Consider the following 24,074-nt stretch of genomic DNA (forward strand, 5'->3'; position numbering starts at 1 on the left):
CTAGATTAGTCCATATGAAATTTATGAAAATTATCAGGAGAATAATCTAAAAAAAAAAAGCAAAAAAATGAAAGAGTGAGAGACTAACATAAAAATGTATCAAAAGAGAAAAGAAAAGAGATTAACATAAAAAGCAAAAAATGAAAGTGCTGACATGGATGAAAAAAAGGGGTGGGACAGAACAACACTATCTTTATAAGCAACGTCGGGGAATCCAACTGCACCCAAAGATCTCATAGGCCACAAGAACTTGTGGCTCACAAAATTTCCACTTTGCTGAAGTGGCATTCCAACGTTGTTAATAAACCAGTCCACACAACATAACCTTTCTTTCTTGTCCATTACTATTCATTATCCATTTTTCTTTCCAAACAATTATCAAATAAGCAAAGAAAAGAAACCAAAACAACAGCTGCTTAACAACTTCTATATATATTTTTCGTCAAAATTTTCAACCATTTTTTTCGAACAAAGAGAAAGAGCCGGAGCCAAAATAGTGAAGAGAGAGATATTGCTGAACCTGAGCGGTGTTAATATAACACAGGAATGCCTAAGGTTAATAACGACTCAGCCATAAAGCTGTTTGGTAGAACGATTTCTCTGTCACGTAACAGTGAGGTCTCTGCCAATGATTCTTCTTCTGAACCTGCTCCTCCGCTTCCCTTTGAAGATTGCTCTGATCATAGTCCTCCTTCATCTTCATCTTCTCCACGTGAAGTGAACTCTTCAAAAGAACATGAAGCAGTCAGGGATAAGGTATGTGCCATGATGGTACTACAAAAAAAAAAAATTATTTTTGTTGTTGCTAACTAGTGTGTTTTTCAAATCCAACAGCGACCCTTTTTTCAGAAACTCGCAATTGTTGTTGGGTTCTTTCAAATCTTTAATTTTTATTATTTAATTTTTCTTCTAGTTATGGTGTCAAATGAGGCTCATGTAATTTCCCATGGATGTTTTGAGAACTTCTAATATGAAAAATATACGAAGTGTTTTGCATGATCACATATGGTTGATGAAATTAATCAGTTTTTTCATTTCTAAACTTATTTAATCGTTTCTTTTAAGTGGTGCTCACAAGTCATTGAGGGGCACTGTAGGCAAAACTGGATCCAGTTCATTCAAGAATACAAGTTTAATGAATAATATTATATGGTTGGACTCGATTTGTTTTTGTCCATTCTATTTGTAAATCAATGATATTTTGCTTGAGTAATCGAAAACAAGTTTTCAAGTTCAGCTGATTCATAATTGGAAACTTTGAGTTGCAACTTCAACTTTGAGTTCATTTCTTATTGGATCTCTTGCAGCATCCCAGAAGTTCTGTAGCCATTGAGATGGTTTGAGGAGTTGTTATTGAATTTCTTGCTCTGCCAAACTCTAATTAAGTTGCTTTTCACGCCTTAGACTTCAATTGGATCTAACTTAATTTTGGTTTGACATCCTGTCTATATTCATTTGATCATTCTTTTGTCATATAAGACTTGTGCGACAGAGGAATTCTTTATAGAATATTTTGGTTTTATTTATGATCGAAGTATTTTATACTCTCAAATTTCTTACTTAGCCCTTTTTTCCCATTTAATAAAGGGTTGTGGACTTGTAGTCTTCTTCTTTTATCTTCCATTCGATGTTGTTTGATTAATAACAGTTATATTCAGAGCTTTTATTACTTTTTTACTTTTTGGATTATTCACCAATGACTATGTTCTAGTCAGTTTCTCCTGAAAGCTTTGTCTTCTTCTCTAACACTTCTAGATTTACGAGTCTGTATCCCTCTCTTCACTTCAAAAATTAAGGGGGATTTTCGTGTTGAAGTGTTCTATTGATCATCTGCTCTTCACTTTCACATCAACACCCTCTCATTCATCAAGCAAAGTTCATATATAAGTAATAAAACCTTACTAACTAGGAAAGATAAATCCTATATCTGGCCTCTGTTTCCTCCCCTGTTTTCATGGTTGTATTTCACTAATTCTCTACTTTGCGCTTTAAATTTCCATGACAATGCATATGTTTGATTCCTAATCACTAAATTAAGAAAAATTAAAAAATTGCCTCTAAAACATGAGATTGCAAAACTGAAATAGAATAAAATATCAAAAATAATAACCGTTTAATGTTTCTATTGTTTATTTGTGTCCTAACAAACAAATCAGTTGCTCTATATTGTCAAAATTTATAAACGTAGCAATTCCCAGTTCTTAAATGATATAAACCAATATAAATTTGTGGCTCATATTTTGGTCTTTGCATTGAAGCTTTAAATTCACTGTTTTGCAATTTCACATGTGTGGCTAAAGTGAACTAGTATTTCTCATCTAACTAATGTATATTAATTTTCAGGAACCATCAAGGAAAAAACTCACCTCAGTACAAGATGATGAGGCCTCACATCAAACCACAGAGGATTTAAAGTCTCCCACATCTTCAGACATTTTTGAGAACCCTAAGACTCCCTCAGCTGAAAGAGAGAGTTCTCTACCAAAATCCTCTAAAAATGGAGAACATAGCGACACAACAAGTGTGTCACAAGACAAAACTCCAAAGAAACCAGACAAGATACTGCCATGCCCACGATGCAACAGCATGGACACCAAATTTTGTTACTACAACAATTACAATGTCCACCAACCTCGTCACTTCTGCAAGAGCTGCCAGAGATACTGGACTGCTGGAGGAACCATGAGGAACATGCCTGTAGGTGCCGGTCGCCGCAAGAACAAAAACTCTTCTGTTGCCTCACATTATCGCCAAATCATGGTTCCTGAGGCCCTTCAAACAGCTAAATTCAACGCAGCCAATGTGTTGTCCTTTGGATCAGATTCTCCTCTATGTGATTCCATGGCTTCTTCTTTGAGCCTTGCTGAGAAAACACAAAATGGTGTCCTAAATGGGTTTCATGCACCTAAGAAGAATATGTTTGTTTCCTATGGTGGAGAAGATAGTAATGGGGATGATAACTCAGTTGGAGCTTCTGTTATAGCTTCAACTTCATCTGAGAAGAGAGACAATGCCGGCTCACATGAATCAGTTGATAAGAGTTATCAAGGTTTCCCTCCTCAGTTGCACTTCCCTGGTTCTTCTTCCCCTTGGCCTTATCCATGGAACCCTGCAATGCATCCATATGCATTTTGCCAACCAACATATCCTATGTCATTCTATCCAGCACCAGCATATTGGGGTTTATACTCTATCTCTCCCCAATCTTCTGTTAACCATTCTGATCCAAATTCATCTACTTTGGGGAAACACTCAAGGGATGGGGATATCCTCTTTCCACACAACTTACAGAAAGAAAAGCCTGCCACAGAAAGTAACAACTCACGGAATAATAGAGTGTTGATCCCCAAGACACTGAGAATTGATGACCCTAATGAAGCTGCAAAGAGTTCTATATGGTCAACACTAGGAGTCAAGAATGAGAAGGGAAATTCAACCAATGGAGGAGGAGGCCTTTTCCAGGCATTTTCATCCAAGGGTGGTGGTGACAAGAATCATATGGTTGAAACATCCTCAGTGTTGCAAGCCAACCCTGCAGCTTTATCAAGGTCTCTTATCTTCCATGAGAGGACCTAATTTGGGAATTACACTGAGCTATAGCTACTTCAGATTTTAAAATATTTTTGAAGTAGTTCATACCAGTACAACCTCATTCTCATTCTGCTGACATCTTTTTCACTTTTCTCCATGAGAAGTTGTATTATTGACCAACCTTTATGCAGGATTTCTAGAATCCCAGAGTTATAGTTTAGCTTCCCTTAGCTACCATCTTCAGCTTGTCAGAGTGAATAGGTCTTTTTTTTTTTTTTTTAATCAGATTTAGATGAATATCTTTGATGTACATACATATATATGTAAGACAGGATAAATAACTAGGAGAAAAGACAATGGAGAGGATATTCTTGGACTAAAATCCAATGGTTTAGAATAAACTTCTTATAAGACTTCATCAAAATCAGCTGTTGCTGCTGCTTCTCCATTTTTTTTTATTTTTTATTTTTAATAACTTTTTTTAGATTCCCTGCATTAATGTAGCAATGCTAGTTCCCAAGGATTATGAAATTTATTTCAGTTTTTTAGTGTTATGTCAGTCTCCATAATCGACTTTAAATGATGTTATTTACCTATAATTACAAACTCATTATGATTTTTATTACATAATTGTAATAATCCTTTACTAATATTTTTATATATTTATACTCTAATTGGGTATATCCATGTACCAACTTTTAAAGATAAAATAAAAAAATTCATGACTTTTGCACGAGAGGAATCAAAGCAAAAAAACTTCTATGGTGGTAGAGGACTAACAACTAACGATCACTTAATAAAGTTGATAATTACAAATAAAAAGTTAATGATTTAATTTTTTTTAAAGTGGACCTGTAAAGATGTATTTGTTTTTAACTTTTAATAAAATAAAATCATGATACATTTTAGATTAAAGATATATCTGTCAAATCTTGAATTTGTTTGTTCATATCTACATCTCTCAATGGCAGATTTTGTGTATTTGTTGTTCCTTTTAGGTGAGTTTTGGTTTTTCTTTTTTAAGGTGTTTCCCTTGTGGTTGTTTCTATTGTGATGGCCTTACTGGGCGAAGAGAGTTTTAGATCTAGTTTGGGAGGAGCATAATACAATTTTCAAGCTGCAACACTTTTTTCTTTATTGGTCTATGTTGTGAAAATACTTCGGATAAGGAGCTAAGTTGATTACTTTAAAGTATAAATTTTTTTCTCCGTTTAGATATGATATAACTTTTTTTATTTGCGAGTACCACTGTACTTCGTTCGTAATATTTTATTTTATTTTTAAAAAAATAAAGTACAACGAGAGTAGAGTTTATATTTTATTTAAATTTTAATTATTAACTGTTTTAGAACTAATTAATTAATTTGTAATTTACTTTCTAAAATGCATAACCTGACATATTATAGCAAAGCAAATATTAAAAAGTGAAGAAAAGAAATTTCATTCTTTCTTATAGCTTTTCATAGGTGCGGATAAACTCGAATAAATGTCCAAAAAGTCCAAACATATAGTCCATAGAATCCAAAAACAGGAAAAGCAACATAAAGCTATCTAACTTTATACGTTCCTTTTTTCTTCCTTTTTCAACCTTTTATGTGTGAGCCAGCACTGGCTAATTAAAAAAATGTTAAAAGCAACATTTATATCCTCAAATTATTTATAAGTATAGGCAGATGTCAAGTTCAGCTAATTCAACATGTCACTGAAATCTGAGTCAGGGAAGAGACAAACAGATATTTCATAGGTGCTGTTAAGAGCAGGTGGCCACAAGTTTTATTCACATAATGTTGCGGGACCCAGTTTGTTTATTGCCATAACTTCAATGGTGGTCCTTTTGGCCCTTTTTTTGTTCTTCTTTCCCACTTGTTCTTCTCTTTTATAAGCAAGGGCATGTTGCATTTCCCTTTGGTCCCTAATTATGTTATCATATCATGGTTTTTGGCTTCATTGAGTGGGAAATAAATAGGGAAAAGAGCTTGCCAAAATTTAAATGTTCATAAACCTAACAAAGTGCCTAACAAAGTACCAATTCAATTCTTCTAGAAAAAGACATTCTAGGTTTCTTCGTTACATTACCAACAAGACTTTGGTGTTAAGGATATGAATTGTTTCACTTGGTAATTATATATATGTAGAATGTTTTAAATAATAAAGAAGTGGCTATATTTTATAAAATAATTGATATATATTTTGGTTATATCGTAAATTTATCATTTGAAGACAACGATATGATATTGTAATTAAACATCATCTTTTGTAATGATCCTATACATCAAATGGATAATTTTATCTCAATTATATTTTAATATTATCTTGTTAACCCACTTGTAAAAGAAAAGTGCAATTAAATACTTAAAATACCCATAGCATAGAAAGGAACTTTGATATTTTCTTATTAAATCCTTATCAGTATCGTCTTTGAAAGAGGTTTAAAATCTTATCACCAGGAATTGGACTAGTCGCGAAACAATGAACTAATTGGAATATCTTCACAAAAAAAATATACAATAAGATAATCACAATAATGTACCTTTATATAATGAAAAAAGTCTTTATTCATAAAAAAAGGGATGAATTTTTAAGCAATCAATTTCTCCATTAACTATATATGGATTTTTAGTTTAAAATCACTGTCCTTTTTATTTTAATTTTTCTTTTATATTTAATGCTTTAAATTTCTTACTTCTTTCTCTTGTCAAAGTTACAAACAAAATTTCTTTAAATAATTTCTAAATTTTCTTAATATGTTTAACCATTTCTTAACTTATCTACTTATTTCTTATTTATTTGAATAATTAAATATTGAATTTTCATGAATAAGTGCTGCATATATTAGATAAATAAAGTGTCAAATATTTTCAAGTAATCAATCAATATATTAAAATTAGAGAACATTCTTTCAAAAGTGGCTTAATCTTTTAGTCTATTATCCTTTAAAAAAATAACATATATCGTTTTTAACTTCTACTCTTTGAGATTTTAAATTCAAATTATTCTTATCTTATTTATGATTTTAATATTTTTTAATATGTATTTTTTATTTTTTATCTGAAGTAATTATATGCTTTTAATATTTTTTATTTTAATTTATATTTTAAATTTTAAATTTATTTGAATTGAAAAATTATCATGCAATGTAATAATTAATTTGAGATGTCATATATATCATCATAAAACACCACGAATATTAGTGATTATAATAAGCAATCTTCTTGAAGGACTAGGTCTTCTCCTTCAACCCTTATTCCAATTATCAATGGACAAGATAAAAGCTCATAATATATGCAAATATTAATAGAGTGGAGAGAAAACCTAAACATATATAAAATAACCTGACGAGTCTTTACATAAAAAATATCATAAGTTAAGGTCGATCTAAACTAATTTTATTAAATCACTCTATTAAACAATTAGGTGTCATTACAAACACATCATTAGTTTAGTAAAATTTAAAGTATCTTCGAATAAATCAAAATATTAATCCGTTTTTTACAAAATTAAAAACTACAATTATGTTATTCAACATAATTTGTGTCAGTAATAGTTGCAGTTTATGTTATTCAACAATGTAAAAGGGAAAGGTATATAAATAATTTGTAAGAAGATAAAAAGAGATATAGAATATCAATTATTAAAATAAAAATTGAAAAAATTGTTACGGTATAGGTTATATATATATATATATATATATATATATATATATATATATACACCAAAATAAAATAAAATGATAACTGAAATTGAAGTTCTAGCTTCCTTTTTTTTTCTCTTTTAATTTATTAATTATCTGATTAATTTAATTTGAGTCGGAAAGATTACAAGAATAATAAAAATTTTCTTACCAAATTAAAAAATATATATATATGCTAAAATGATTTTTTTAATTTATTATTAAAATTAAAAAAGCGTAAAAAAAATTTGTTTACCAAAAAAAAAAAAAAAAAAGCGTAAAAATAATGCCGATGTTTTTATGTGTACTGATTGCCAGATTGTTATTCTTTAAGATGTGTAATAAATACAAACTAAGTTTCGGTACAGCCGTCGGAATTGAAATTGTACATTTAATACGAAGTAATTTCCGGTCCCTTCAGTTACGGGTAAGAACAAACACTCAGGAAATTAAGGTATTCAGCATTAATAAATAGTGGAAGTGCACCTTTAGTCCTTTATTTCCCACATAAAAGAGAAAAAGACAAGCAAAATGTCTAAGTGGGATGCAAAAGAATTATATTCCTTCTAATAAAAATACAGTATTATATTCCTTCGTTTATAGAGGTATCAAAGTTAAACATTTAGCATGAGTCAAAAGTTAATCAGTGCTTTTGAGTCTTAAATATGTATTTATGTTAAAAATTTGGCAAGGAAATTTTTACCGAATTTATCATCTTGTCCGACTTGAATTCAATTAGTAAGAAATAGGGAGATAAAAAAAAAAAAAAAAAATCAAATATCAACAAGCACGTGGGACTTCAAAAGGATTGGATGAGAAAATAATAAAAGAAAATAATATGTGCAAAAAACACACTAGACACCAACAAAGTCCAGTCCAGTTGGTAGATAGCTGGGTTCTTTAAGCATGCTGACAGGTGTTCGATCTCTGACCGTACGTATGAAAAAAAGCTTTGTTGGAAGAGGTTTAGTCACTTAATGTGATCTTCCGCCTCAAAAAGATTAATGATGCTTTGGGAATATATCTCCATTGTACCTAAGTGAATTTAGATTATTAATTTGAAGACTTTAATCATTGAATATAGCGTGCCAGCATATGTTTCGATAAATTAAGAAAGAAATGTCTGTACGTATTCTTTCTTTTCGCATAAATTGCATGATTTTTATAAATTTGAGTTCTGGAAAAGTTTTATTGTACTTGTAAACTTGGCTCGATTGAATTATATTATTTTATTTGTATCGTTTATGAGTATGTATCAATCACATCCTTAGTAAATCGTAATTCAGTTAAACATACAAAAAGTGATAAAAATATGAATTTTTTAGAAGTATTTCTAAATAAAAAATTTATTATTTTTTTTTATCAATTTTGATTAGTAAGAAACACTATATTATTTAAAAAAAAAAATTGGGTTGATACAAAAGGAGAAAATAAAAGGCACGATGAAGATGAACAAGGGAAACAAATTGGGATACTTCAACCGGAACTAGCGAGGCTTAGCTTGGACCGTAATCAAGCAGTTGGGCCTTAACAACGCGCGCTTATAAGGCATTCTTTCTTTAGAACAAAGGTCCAAAACCATATGGAATGTTCAATGTCGCAGTTTCTCACATTGAAGGACATGAATTTGCTTATTAGTTAACAATTCATGCTCTTTGTGTTTTGTTCTTTAATCTCAAGTGTTTCTGGAAAATTCATTAATAGTAACATAAATTATCTTATGTTCCTTATTTCTAATTTCTTATCAAATGAATTTTTTTAACAGATGAAAGATCGCAGTTTGGGTTAAGATGTTTGTCTCCATTTTAGAAATTAATGAGGCTGTTTTCATTGCAAAATTATCTCTATTTTAATTTCATTAATTAATGATTTGAGAGACGTTTGTCGTTTTACCTATCATCATCGCATTTATATATCGATTTCAACTTTAGCGCTGCTAAATGTTGACATAGAACTATTCTCTTATCAAGATTAGTAAAAATAAAATAAAATAAAAAAATACAAGTAAAAATAACTATAAAAGTGAGAGTGAAAATAAATATAAAGGAGAGGAAAATATAAATAAATTATTTTTTTTTGCATATTCGGTAAATAATGTATCAATTGTTTGGTATTACTGTAACACTAAAAATTGTTGCAAAGTTTTTTCCACTACTTTCTCCATAGAAAATTGAAAAGTCTATTAATAATATTTATTATTATGTCTATTTGGTGAGAAAATATTTAATATTTTAAATTCAAACTTTTTAAATTTGAATTTTGAACTTAATAGGAGGAAAAAGAGTATAAAGCAAATAAATGATTACACATATAAAATAGTTAATTTATATTAAAAAATTAAAGGTGCTAAAATTAAAACCTAGGTATAAAGGAAATAAATTTAGAATGTACTACTAATTAAATCTTACATTATATTATATTATAGGTATATTTAATAATATAAATATTATTTATGAACGTACAGATAAATTGGTTAAGATAAATGAAAAAAAAAAAACAAAAGGCAAAAAAAATGTTTATTTTTTTAAAAATTATAATTATATTTAATTTTTAAAAAATTATATATGACTTTAAAATATAAATTACATATAAATTATTACTTTTAACTTCCTTAATATTTTAATTAAGTATAAAAAAATACAGTATTGAACTTTTGATGATTTTTGAAAATTAAAAATATTTAACGATTATTTTAATTTTGTCCTAAACAATCGGAAAGAGATTTTTTTTATTTTTTTTTGTAGCCGATGCTATTATTATACTTACAATCAAAAGAATTAGTCATGATATTGAATTGTAGAGTAATATCAACCAATTCTTTGTGAAGTAAACCAAAGAATTGAATATAAAAACTTAAAACCAAATATTTGTCAACTCTTCATCTAACATTTGTCAATTCAACTATTTGCCAACTCAAATATTTAAAAACACTTATAAGTGTTTGTTAGAATATTAAACGTAATAATTCAAATATTTGTCAACTCTTCATCTAATATATATGTCACAAGTACACAGAGTTCGAAAAGTTGATTCAGAGGCAACTATAAAAAACATAAATAGATAGTAATCTAAAAGCAACTATAAGAACCTTTTTTTGGATAAATATAAATATCTATTATATGCTAATATAAAATGTTGAAAGTTAGAGGTGGCAAAATGGATTTCGCCCGAAGGATCGGCCCACTACGTCCACCAACACTTTTTTTTATTTACTGTCTAACAAATTTGTCTTTGTGTGGCTAAGATCATTGGATTTACTATTGTACATATTTCATAAACAAACATCTAAACAAAATGGGGGCTCAGCCCTCGCCAACACATTTTTCTCTCTTATATTTATTGTCTAACAAACCCGTCTTTGTGTGGCTAAGTGTTTGTTAGAACATTAAACGTAATAACTCAAATATTTGTCAACTCTTCATCTAATATATATATATATATATATATAGGGGAAGGTTATATTTACAAACTTTTTGTTTTACTATGTCTGACCGGTTATACTTCAATCAAGAGTGTATGACCAGTCAGACTTAGTGTAATTTGTAAAAAAAGTTTGTAAACGGGTCATTCCCCATATATACATATATATATATATATATATATATCGATTTAGTGGCAACTATAGAAAACATATAGAAAACATAGATAGATAGTAATGTAAACGCAAATATAAGAACATTTTTTTGTGAATAAATATGAAAACCTATTACATACTGATATAGAATGTTGACAGTTAGAGGTGGGAAAAAGGGCTCTGCCTATAGGGTCGGCCCACCTTGCCGGCCATCAAGTTGTTTTTATTTTCTGTCTATCAAACTCGTCTTTGAGTCTCTAAGATCATTGAATTTATTGGTGTAAATATTTCAAAAACAAACATCTAAAAAAATGGGGGCTCGACCCACCCTGCTTGCCATTGCTTTTTTTTTCCTTATATTTACTATCTAACAAACCCGTCTTTGTGTGGCTAAGTGTTTGTTAGAATATTAAACGTAATAACTCGAATATTTGTTTCATCTAATATATATGTCACAAATACATACACCTCAGAAATTGGGGAGAGTAGCGTGGCTAGTAAACAACCACACCACCCATGTGGGGGGCATGAATTTCTCACAAAGAATCTGCTGTTGAGAGAAGGATATTGAACAGATCCCCATCACGAATGCACGTAGAGTGTCAGTTGCAGAATTTGTGCCTCAGTTATTGCATTGCAGGCCCATGAGAAAACGATGTTCTCAACACAGTTCCATTCCCCATTTTTTCCCCATAATTTTATTTTATTTTTTATCATCATCCCTCAAATAGTTCATTCAGAAACCCTCTTTCTGTTGCGACAAAACAAAACAAACCCATGCTTGACAACCTTAACAATAAGGACAACCTTAAATTATGTTTGATCTCGTTCAATTATTTTTCGATATAAACTCTTTATGTTTGCACCTTCATATTCTTAACGAATTAGCCATACATTCCTAGTAACAAAGAATGTCTAGGACATATATATTAAATATCCACATGAACCTTTTTCAATCTTTTCATTTGGTGCCGGGTTGGCAAATTTAACTTAACCAAAGGAATTAACCATATAAAGAAGGGAAAACATGGTAACGGGCATAGAAAGGTTAAAGTAATCGAATAAAATAATCACTATCTTTAAATAGTTTGGAAAAGGGTCCCCCACGTGAGAGAAAGAAAGAAAATGGCAATAGAGACAGATGATATCATTATTAACACAAGTGACGCAATGTTACACAGTCACCAAACTCAAGCAACTATCCTTTCTATTTGCCTGGAATGGCTTCTCAGTTATGTTGGACCACACCTATATTGAGGGACTTCCGGGAAAGTTTGCAGCTTCTGGATCATCATCACATCATGTGGCTCCTACTCCAAGGAAGTCAAAAAATGGAGGTGGAACAGCATCTGGGGGGTCACTAATCACGATTTTTTCTCTGTTTTCTACGACTGATGATGACCATGATGGTTCCCTGGCCGAAACATTGGGTGTTGTTGATGCCGAGGAATTTGAGAAACTGTAAAAATTGTTATTGTTTGGATGTTGCATTGCCATCAGATGTTGTTGGGGATAATGAGGGTAGAAACCATATAGTGGATGATGATATTGATTTTTATCAACAATCCTGCTGAAAGACTCTCCCACCATGTCATTGCTTCTAGCACCTTCAAACAATAGCAGTGTGAAGCTATAGGAAAATGTGCTCATGTCATATGAGAGTGTACTGTGTATGTGTGTGTGAGAGAGAGTGAGAGAGAGAATATAAGGCAACCCAAAGATGACAAAGCAGGAAGGGTTGCATCAGTCACTGTTATAAACCAAAAGGTCGATGAAAACGAGATATTTAATTTGGTTGAACTGTAAGAAAATAAATAGCATGATAAAGCTGAGGAAGGAAACTTGGAACAAAAATAAAAAAAAGTGAGAAACCTACAGGGAAGCTGTTACAAGAACAAAAAGGACTTGGATGGAATGCAAGAGAGAAAGCACTCACCAGAGAAGTAATCAAATGGTGCCTGTTGAACATATAAGCCAATCTCGCTGCTTGACATTGCTTCTCTCCCATTTAAGCCATACTCAACTCCACCACCTGTTCCATGGATGGATGCATCATATTGAAAACTATTCATGTTTTTATTGAGTACTCCATTGGGTTTGGGGAGATTGAGACAATAGGGTGATGATAATTCTGTTTGTGTTGCGGTACCTCTGCAGACAAAGCTTGGATTTAGCTCCATTCTTCTGTAAACAGATTGGCTCAATCGCCTTCTCCTGTAACCACTGGATTGTTCTCTGTATTTTCTTGCCATTATAACATGCCAGTGATTCTTGACAGCATTATCTGTTCTTCCAGGGAAAAGCCTAGAAATCATTGCCCATTTGTTGCCGTAAATTCTATGTGCCTGCATTAACCGTTCTTCCTCTTCTTCACTGAATGCGCTCCTATTGATCCTTGGGTCCAACTGGTTGAACCATCTCAGCCTACAACTCTTCCCTTCAAATAAAAAAAATGTCCCATAAAATATACTCACCCCATTCATAAAATACACCAAACCAAAAAAAGAAAAAGAGGAATGTAAATATATTGTGTAAAGTTATCATTTTGCAAAATTGTTTGTTTACACACCTGATCTTCCTTCCAACTTCTCAGCTATCAAGTTCCAGTTCTGAGGACCATAAAGAGCCACAAGTTCCTTCAACTTTGAATCTTCTGCAGGCCTCCAATGCCCTCTACCACAGAGTTTGGACTGTTCACTATCCACCTCTTTGCCGCTTACAGGATTCTCATTAGGGTTCCCTATGTTGAAGTTTTCATTATAGTTTATTTTTTCACTGTTTTCCCCAACCCCATCATCTATATTGGGGTGTTCTTCAAAGTTTTTGGAAAGGCACTCCATCATAATTGGATAAGTCCAGCCAGTACTCCCATTTTCCATCACATGGCTCTTGCTTGCATAACTCTCTTGAGATGAAGAAACGGTTGAAACCATACCGTAGTTGGAGCTAAGAGAGAGAGACCCCTTGTCTGCATAGACCATTTCCATTGAAAAAGGGTAACAGCTGAGGCCATTTTGGGTTTCTTGTGAAGAGAATATAACACTTTCTGGCCATGACTTCATTTCCTACCTATCTGAGAAAGATAGGCTTAGCACTGTTACTATTACCATGTCATGCTCATAACAAAAGAATATTATGTTCTATGTTGGAGACCATATAACATGAGAAACAATGTTTGACAGACAGCGAAGGCAAAGAAAGAACAAAGGATTTTCGCAGCGGAGCAAAGAGACTTAACGGCAAAAGTGCTTTTTTTAAGCCTTAAACAGAAACAAGAAACCTATCACGGCTTTTTTCACTCACTCTCTGTCTAATGTCCGTTCATTATTACAAACAGTACAATTTTGGAAGGTGGAGCCATGAGATACTGAACATTGAAAATTTGAAATACTTAACCACCCAGATTGACCAATGACATGTGATATAATCTTACAATAATAATATTTCATTCATGAGAAATTTATATGATGTCTTTTGAATTTCCAAAAATATTAATATAAAATTGAATCATTTTAGAGAGTATTATATTTCCTTTGACATAGTTGAAATAGTATTATATTTTTTTGCAATTTAGAGAGTTGCTGTCATTATACAAAATTATTAACGGGGATTATTTCTCTCCTGTAATATACGAGAGAAGTTATCTCATGTTAAGAGATAAATAAAATAGATCCTATCAATTTTTAGAAAAGAAAAAGAGAGGATATTTTTCGAAATAAGAGTAATACAAAAGATCAATCTCATGCAACATAAGAGTATGATTTTCCATTATTAATATAAGAGTAAAGTCTCTTTTGGTTCATAACAAAAAATAAGGCCCTCACTTTAGCTTCTTATAAAAAAATTAGTCACATAGTTATTATAAAATTTAAAGTAAACTCATTTTACTCTTTTTGATAAACTAATGCTAATTTTTTTTAAATTTGTGAATGATTTTAATTAAATAAATTTATTTCAAATGTCTTATAGATTTCGATATTAATTTATTTTTATAAGAGATTAAAGTGAAGATTATATTTTTTTATTAGGTAATTAATATAATTCATTCCCTGCTAATAAGTCACACGTGTGCGAGTAAGAGACACTGAGAAACTCTCTCTCCATTGATGGGGTTTCAGAGTCTTAATCTGTCTCTCTCTAAATTTACAAGATAGACTCTGAAACGTGGTGGATGGTTACTTGTGGTTGTGCGGCAGCAGAGATATCTTTCTTTTCATAGCAGAAGAAAATAAGGACTTTTGCTTTGCTATTGTTACACAACAACACAGGCCCTGCCCATGTTGATGTACACCCTATTATATAGGTAGCTATTCATTCAACCATTTTCTCTCTTTAGCCTTTCTTGTATGAGTCTATCTACCCCACCCCTATCACCATCACCAAGTGCATCAGTCCCTGCTTCTACTGGTATTGTTATCATATTCTGTATATAATGTAAGGGCTTTATACTGGAACAGTGGCCAAAGTATCATTGATGAAAAAAAAAAAAATTAAAATATCATGTTGATAGTAAATTTTGTCAAAAATGTCACGTGACATATTTCGCTACACTATAGTGAAATATGTGTGCAAATAATTCGTTATACGGTGTAGCGAAATATGACGCGTCTTAACCAAAAATGTCACGTGTCAAACAGGGTGTCTGACATGTTGTAACGAAATTCTGCCTGTATGACACGTGACATTTTTGGTTCTGTGCATTCTGACGCGACATATTTCGCTTCACCATGTAGCGAATTATTTGCACACATATTTCGCTACAGAGTGTAGCGAAATATGCCACGTGACATTTTGACAAAATTTACTGTTAACGTGACATTTTAGTGTTTTTTTTTTGCCAACAGTTGCACTTTGGCCACTGTCCCCTTTATATTTCTCCTTTTGCCGAAGACTTTCATTTTCGCACGTAGAACAAATGGTGGGGTTTATTATTATTATTCTTTTTTTAAAAAGTACGGTAAGGAAAATATGAATTTATAAATTATAAAAAAATATATGAATTTTTAACTAACATTCAAAATTATAAGAGTCAATAAAAAAATGCAATGATATTAACAAAAAAATAAAATTTAATATAATTTTTTCAATCAATAATTTGATGTAGCATGATATCCTACTAAATAATAGCTATTCACATATCTAAAGTTATGTGTCCTCTACGTATTATCGTCTTTTCGTTCGTGCTCTTAGGTTTGACAAATTAATTAAAAATTATCTTCTTCATTAATTGGTGACACTAAAGATGAAGATGCATATATTGATTCAATTGGACATTCATTTGAATGATACTCTATGCAAAGAAAATTGTATAGTGCTACACATGTTTATACAAGCTCTGCTTGTGTTTTAATTGGAAACAGATATTCTGACTTAAAAATTGCGAACCGCAATTTAAAAATGTCAAATATCCTCTCAATTACATTTCTCAGTGATGCATTATTGGCATTTTGAGAGTCATTACCATGACCTATAAAATCTTACAAATCATATCGCACACCTCGAAATAATGGAGATAAAAATTTGCGTCGATTGGAAAATTTACAATCAACTAGGAAACATTTACCTAATCATATATGAAATTAGTATGAAAACTAAAAAAGATATTTATTATTTAAAAATAAATACGTATCTTGGCGCACTTCAAATCTATTCCTCCCTGTTAAAGTATAACTTAGTAGCTTGGAATTTTGAGATGAACTCTCCCATCCACTAAGAACATACATGAATTCCAAATCAAAGTTACAAGCTACTAATACATTTTATGAAATCTTTCCATGACGATTATGATAACTGCTTACATCTCGTCTAAGAGTGTTAAAAGAGTCAGGGGCCTTTGACCCGGCTCGTGTAGGCCTGGCTTGATATGTTTATTTTGTTTGTTAGATCCAAACTTAGACTTGTAAAAAAGCTTATTTAATAAAAATGTCTTAGACTCCAATTCAAAAGTCTGACCTTAAAGTCCGTTAGGCTGGCCTACTAACTCTCTTATTTTTATTTTTCTTTTATACTAACCTAATTTTCACTCCCATTGTCGCGCCCAGCCCACTCAAACCATCAAGCAACCTGTAAGAACCCGCACCGTTAATTAAGGAAGTTAATTAATTAATTATGCGAAATTAAGAAATAATTCCATAATTGACCCTAATAATTATTATGAGGCTCTAATAATTATAGTAAGTGATTAAGAATGCTAAAAGTCACTTTTCGGAAGAAAAATGCAGATACCGATTCTGCTAGTCGGTATAAATGCGTTCCGAAAAAGTATCCCAGAAAATTATTATAAGTGCATGATAATTACTGGAATAATATGTAGGACTTGTAAAACGAGTTTCAAGTCAAAATAATAAGAACTGGTGCCGGAAACTGGTACTAGCTATGAAAAGTGCGTACCGGAAAGATGCTCCGAAAATTATAAAAAAATATTATAATTCTTGTAAAATTGAGTAGGTTAAGAATCCAAAGTTTGGGATTAAAATGTTAAGCGTAGCAATTAAAGTTAATATTGTGTGTTTATTGCTTAAGTGGCTTTATATAGAGGGTTGCACACAACCCTATGCTGATCCTCTGGCCTTGTATGCGTGAGTTGGCTACTGCCACCTTCCCCTCTCTTGGTCATTTTCGTTTTTACTTAGAAACCTCCAAAGATATCACCTTTCTTCATGATTTCTTCATCTAAACACCTTGGTTGAGTGTGGTTGGGTCTTGGGGTGAATGTTTAGCCTTCTTTTCTGAGTTGGGTGAGCTGCCTTGTGAGGTTAAGGTGCTGAGTCTTCTGAGTTGTGAGGTTGGGGTCTTTGTCTTGTGTGCGGAGGCTCCAAGAAGCTTCCTTTGTGAGGAAAGGGCCAAGCTTTGGTAGCATTTTCGTGTACCCTTCAAGTCAGACTTTGAGAGGCAGTGTGGTGAGCTCCAAGAGCCTGTGCTTTTATGTTTTGAGCTTTGGTAAGTTGTACCAACCTTGGTCTTGAGTTTTGTTGCTTAAAGATGGTGTCTTGGTATGTTTAATGAGTTAAACATGTAACCAACTGTCATATGAACCTCAATGAACCTTAAGATGCATGTTTAAGCTTCTAGAAGTGTTAAAAATGGAACCTTGGAAGAATATCTTCGCGAAATGCAGAAACTGCATTCTGTCGCGAAATATCCGGATATTTGCCCGTGGAATATCCGGATATTGATATCCGGATATTTCCAGAGTGATATCTGGATATTGGATATCCGGATATTGCATGTGAGATATCCGGACATGTCCCCGAAGAATATCCGGATATTTTGGGTTTTCGAAGAACAGTAGTTGTACTGTTCATACAGTAGGCTATTGGGAGTTTGTGGACCCTAGTTTGAGGAAGTTGAACTTCTGTAATTAATTAATGTAAGTCAGAATCATGTGATTAAGGGCTTATGACTTGGTGAGAAGCCTTAAGACGTAAAACGTAATGAAAATGCGTTGTCTTTATGTTGTATACTTGTAGAGTATGATTGTTGATGTATTGTTGGTCCATAACAGATTGTGAATCTGCTGTGTTTGGACTTTGAGCTGTGGACTCTTGGCTTTGGGTGTTAGCTTGCAAGGTAAGCTTTCATGTCCTCGATTTAGCCATGTTGTGGTTCCACCATGTCCCATGGGGGTATGGTTATATGCATGTTGTGTTACATGCTTTGGATATTTGAAATGTTGTTGAGCTTTATATGTAATGGCTTTTAATATGCATGTGTTGTTCCTTCTTGACGGTAAGCCTGAGTATGTGGCGTCATACAAGACGGCGATCCGGGGAGGATGCAAGTAGCGTCTTGCACTATGTGTGGGTATTAGACGTATATAAATCCTGCATTTCTCTGGCCAGTAGAATAGTATTGACACACATGACATGATTATCTGCTGCATTGCACTGATTTAGAACTGATGATTATAAACTGCTCTTGAACTTATATTGCACAAGTAAGTGAGCTTGGGGTGGAAGATCCTTGAGGACCCCTTGTCTTACTGAGATTTCTTGTTTAGAGATCTCACCCCATGTTTGGGGGATGCTTATTTCAGGTTCAGGTAGTATGGTGACCGATGCCTCTAGCGGCAGGAGGCCAGAGCTTAGTTGATGATATTACTGCTTATTTGCTAGCATGACTGGACTGGATGCTGTTTATGTTTTCTGCATTATTATTATGTTGCTGTTGAGTTTAGACTTAGGTTGGGCTTTGTTGCCTTATTTGGATGAGCATGAGAGTTGTCCATGCCACTATGTTGTTAGTACTTTTGAGTCGAGTTGTATAAACTGCTAGTTGGTTCGGTCTACGTGTTGTAGCTCCGTAACTAGAGACATACTTATGTTCTTTTAATTAATGAGGTATTTCAGTTAGCTGTTTTATTGCAATTGCATACAAACGATGTTTTATTAATTGATTAATAAGCAAGTTGGTAATGATAATGACATCATAATTGAAAAGAAAAAGATATTCCGCAATTTTTAATTAAGCGCAGCTTATGACGATAGTATGATAACATTACCGGATATATACGGGGTGTTACACAACCGTTCTCCGTTATTCTAACTTAATTTTTAATGATTTTATTCTATATTATATTGTTTGGATATACGTTGAATTTATGAATCTTTATGGAATTATTAGTGTTTTTGAGAGTGTATTCTTTTTGGATAAATTTTTGTTGTCCTATTTTTTTTAACAGACTAAGCTAAGCTTTTATTTTTTTTGTAAATAAGCCAGATCACAGGCCGATAATTATATTTATAACAAGTTACAAGTTAGGCCAGTCAGACATATTTAAACACATGCTTAGCATTTCAAGACCAAAACTCGACCAAGCTCGGCCAATTAACACCCCTGATCCTGTCCCTTCACCATTTGCAGGAATATGTGTATGATCATTATCTCTAATGCAATCCTAAAATTATTCATATATAACAATAATTATATTAATGAAAAATACGTATTATAATAATGACAATTATAATATAATATTATTATGATCATCGTCAATGTATTACCAGTGCTATAATAAATATATATATATAAAAATAAAATCAAAAACATCATTAAAGACAAGTACGACCATAAATCATTAATTAATCATGAAGAAGAATAATATAAGGAGGAATGCCAAAACTAGAGAAAATATATGAGAGTAAAAAAAGAACATATATTGGCTTTGAGAAAAGGCTATGGTAGATTGTGAGACACTACAATAAAAAAATCTCAATAAATCTCAGGGTTCAGGGTGAGATTGTGAGAGAGACATGCTATTTAGACTTCTCACTAAAAAGTCTCACAAAATCCATACAAATAGAAAATACATTAAAGCCGTCATATTTTTTAATACCACAAAATTATTTTTTCTTTGTTTAAAATTCTGATTGAATACCACTGGATTTGGACGGAGTCTAAAACAATCTTTTAAAATCCTAATCGAAATCACGGGACTTTTTTATAATACTTTAAAATCCTAATTTAATACCAATAAATTTTTTTGTTCAAAAATAATTCATTAAAATTCTTTAAAATCTCATTCTAATACACCCCATTATAAACTATAAATGAAATATGGAACATTTTATTTGTTTTAGAATAGGGTTTATATATTAAACTGGTTTCAATAAACCACTTTAACTCCCAAAGAATGAAACATTATTGCATCACCATTTTCCAAATTTTCCTAATCATAGTTAATGTATCTTATTGCCAAAGTAATTCCAAATAATTTCTTTTGCACATTCTTAATTTCCAAAATCTGATAGATTCACAAGAAACCCAATTTTCAACGAAGAAAATGAGAAGGGATAATATGAAGAAGATGGAGGAAACAAAATGGGCATGTTCCTATATATGCGTTCAATGTTCTTGTTGCTATCTTGTTTTCTCAACTGATTGACAGCCAACTACATAGTATTAAAAAATCTATTTTAGTTTACAGTTTTCACTCAAACGTGAAAACCCAATTGCAGACGTTTAATTTATTTCTGTCACGCTGAAACGGGAACGTACGATACATTTATATTCAAAAAATGATAATTGTTTAGAATGGTATTTTATAAGGGATTTATACTTCTTATGCAACATAAGAATAGCCTTCTTATGCTACACTCACATCGTTTTGTGTATTAATATTTTTAATTTTTTAATTTACCATTTTTCAATGAGGCTCACCTGAGTTTGTGTGTGTTGCAAAAATTCTCATCTTATGTCACATAAGAAGTGTAAACCCCATTTTATAATATATAAAAGGGAAAAGTTCCGGTCACCGAAAATAAAGTTATCTCCAGTGAACTCAAAACGATGTTGTTTTGAGTTATAAGATTAAAAAATTATAATTATAAAGACTAAAATAACTCTGCAATATATTATAGTTACAAAAATACCTTGATTTCCCTCCAAAACGACGTCGTTTTGGGTTTACTAGAGATAACTTATCTTCGTTAACTCAAAAAATTCTTTACCCTATATAAAAAGGGATAATCTTTTCTTATGTTATGTAAGAAAAGATTAATCTCCTACACTTACAAAATAAAGGAAAGAAAAGAAAGAATAGATGAGAGAGAAAGTATAAAGTGGGTTCCACATTTAAATTATGTGTATAGAAGAAAAACATTTTCTCATGTAACATGAGAAAATATTAATCATATAAAAACTGTATACGAAATAAAATATCGATTTGAAAGTTTAATTCAATATCAGTGCAACCTTTTCAGGAACAGTGACCAAAGTGTCACTGTTGGCAAAAAAAATTATCAAACTGCAACGCCAACAGTAAGTTTTGCCAAAATGCCACGTGACATGTTTCGATACACTGGGTAGCAAAATATGTGTGCAAATAATTCGCTACACAGTGTAGCAAAATATGCCACGTCAGAATGCACATAACCAAAAATGCCACGTGTCAAACAGGGAGAATTTCGCTACACTGTGTAGCGAAATTCTCCCTGTTTGACACATGACATTTTTGGTTTTGACGTGGCATATTTCGCTACACCGTGTAGCGAATTATTTGCACACATATTTCGCTACATAGTGTAGCGAAATATGCCACGTGACATTTTGGCAAAATTTACTGTTGGCGTGACAGTCTGGTAATTTTTTTGCCAACCGTAGCAAAATGATCATTGTTCCGCCTTTTCACATCATTATTCAATTATATGCAATAACATTAACAAAAAAATTAATTATAATAATATTTCAAATGATTTCATTAAACATTTTATATACATGATGTACAGAAAATTAATTAGATTATAGTACAAACCAACTTATATATTAAATTTAATACATCTGATTTATTAAAAATATATTCCCAAATGAAAAGTTATAATGAAAAGTTAAGAAGTTGAATAAGCCAAAAGGAAACACATTAAATCACTACTCTCTCTAACTGGAGACTGCAGTAGTTGGCAGTTGTTTCAATCTTTGAAAACTTGTGTGATGAATGCTTTAAATAGCACGAGAAAAGTTGATTGAGACGCGTAGGGTGGCTAGAGCTACCTCGTGCCATTATTAGTAAGATGCATGCATGCATTCATTTTAAGGATAATACATCAATTATGTTACTGGAAAATAAAAAAAAATCCTGCAAAAACAAGAATTGGGAGAGAGAAACAAATACAAAGAGAGAGAAACAAATATCAAAGGCCCACATTTGTGGTTTTGGTTTTCTTCTGAATACTGAACAGTGAGATTTCTTTTGGTTTTCTTGATGATATCTTGTCTGCAGTCCAGATGACTTCATCGGGAACCTGCGAGACAAATATACCATGGCCAGTGGCCACTAGGAGGATTGTACTCCTTGTTTGGAAATTTCCACTTTCAATTTCTTATTCTGACGTAAACCCATTAAATGATGATTACAGAGATTACCACTATTTGTGATGATTTCTGAGGAATTCGTTCGCCTAATTGTTATTTTTTTAAAAACAAAATGCAATAATTTGTTTCATTAAGTTTTTCAAATCGTGTAATAAAATACAAATTTATCTCTTGCTTATAATTATATAGCAACTTGTTTATAATATATATATGAAATCATTTTCCCATATTACATGTAAAAAATTATCTTACATAATAGAGATAATATCACAAACGAAATTCACATGCAAGAGAAAAAAAAATATAGGTGGAACACCTCTATTTTATGTGTGTAAAAACTTGACTTCATATATATATATATATATATATATATATATATATATATATATATATATATATAGGGTTCGCTTTTTTGCAGTAAGCCCAATACGACATCGTTTTGGGACAGAAATCATGGTGTTTTTGTAATTTTAATTTATTTCAGGGTTAATATAGTCTTTATAATTATAATTTTCTAATCTTTCAATCCCAAAAATATTTTATAATTATAATTATAAGTTATTGTTTTGAAAGTAAATGCAGATAACTTATCTGCATTAAATACATAAACATTTTTCTGATATATATATATATATATATATATATATATATATATATATATATAATTCGATAGTTTTACTATTGAAATATTTATGTGTAAGTTATACGAAGTCATTAGTGAAATATAAATAAGAAAGACCCATAATTCTACGGTCTTAGGTTTTGAGTTTGTTGGGAATGACTCATACTTCGCATGTTGATGATGGTCCTAGTTATTAGGGTCAGCAGAAAGGCAATTGGGGTCTCGCTCCCATGTAAGCGGGCGGGGGTCGTGGAGGCTAGGTACTGTTGTAGGTCTCTGATTTATTGTAATTTTCTTAGTAGTTTGGGCTTAGGTTCATGAATAGCTGCTGTTAGGGTTTATAATTCTATTTATATTTTCCTTGTAAACCGAGTGACTTGTAACGAGTGGCGGTGAGGTAAATATAGTACAGACAAGTTGGACGTAGCCTAAATTGGGTGAGTCGGGATAAATCTCTATGTTTGTTATCTCTCTCTCTTCTTTTTGTTTGCGATTTGTGTGATTGTTGATTTTCAACATAGTTGAGATATGGTATCAAGTCATTTATTGTGCTTTATCATTTGACCAATTGATTGAGTATCATTTACAAAGGATTTTTGAATTTATTAAATTAAAAAAAATTCAAGATCCGCATACAGATTCTGGTGCAAATAAGTGTTGCTACAAATTTTCTAATATGTAATAACATAATGTTGTAAATAATATTGATTTAGTTATTATTTAGTCATTTATTGTTGTATTGGGCCAAGCCCTTTGTTGTATTGGGCCAAACCCATTAGGTTAAAAGTAGGTCAAATATTCTCTATAAATAGAGAACCCTTTGTACACATTATTTACAATTCTATAATATATTCGAATACCCTTTTTCAAGT

General features: G+C 31.7%; 2 protein-coding genes across 2 annotated transcripts; one reads left to right on the top strand and one right to left on the bottom strand.

The window, feature by feature from the left end:
- The first annotated feature begins 391 nt into the window (after positions 1 to 391).
- On the top strand, positions 392 to 4,045 carry LOC133309565 (cyclic dof factor 3-like). Its single transcript, XM_061510346.1, has 2 exons — positions 392 to 756; positions 2,344 to 4,045. Exons 1-2 carry the CDS (start codon positions 547 to 549, stop codon positions 3,574 to 3,576), a joined length of 1,443 nt encoding a protein of 480 aa, XP_061366330.1. The 5' UTR covers positions 392 to 546; the 3' UTR covers positions 3,577 to 4,045.
- Positions 4,046 to 12,047: 8,002 nt separating this feature from the next.
- LOC133309553 (transcription factor MYB105-like) lies at positions 12,048 to 13,837 on the bottom strand. Its single transcript, XM_061510334.1, has 3 exons — positions 13,345 to 13,837; positions 12,712 to 13,212; positions 12,048 to 12,382 (listed from the first exon to the last, which is right to left on the bottom strand). The coding sequence occupies exons 1-3, from the start codon at positions 13,835 to 13,837 to the stop codon at positions 12,075 to 12,077; spliced, it is 1,302 nt and encodes a 433-aa protein (XP_061366318.1). The 3' UTR covers positions 12,048 to 12,074.
- Between the last annotated feature and the right edge of the window lie 10,237 nt (positions 13,838 to 24,074).

This window comes from Gastrolobium bilobum, unplaced genomic scaffold (genome assembly GCF_033153095.1).
Source record: "Gastrolobium bilobum isolate Gb01-03AN ecotype WA unplaced genomic scaffold, APGP_CSIRO_Gbil_v1 utg5190, whole genome shotgun sequence".
Taxonomy (NCBI): Eukaryota; Viridiplantae; Streptophyta; class Magnoliopsida; order Fabales; family Fabaceae; genus Gastrolobium; species Gastrolobium bilobum.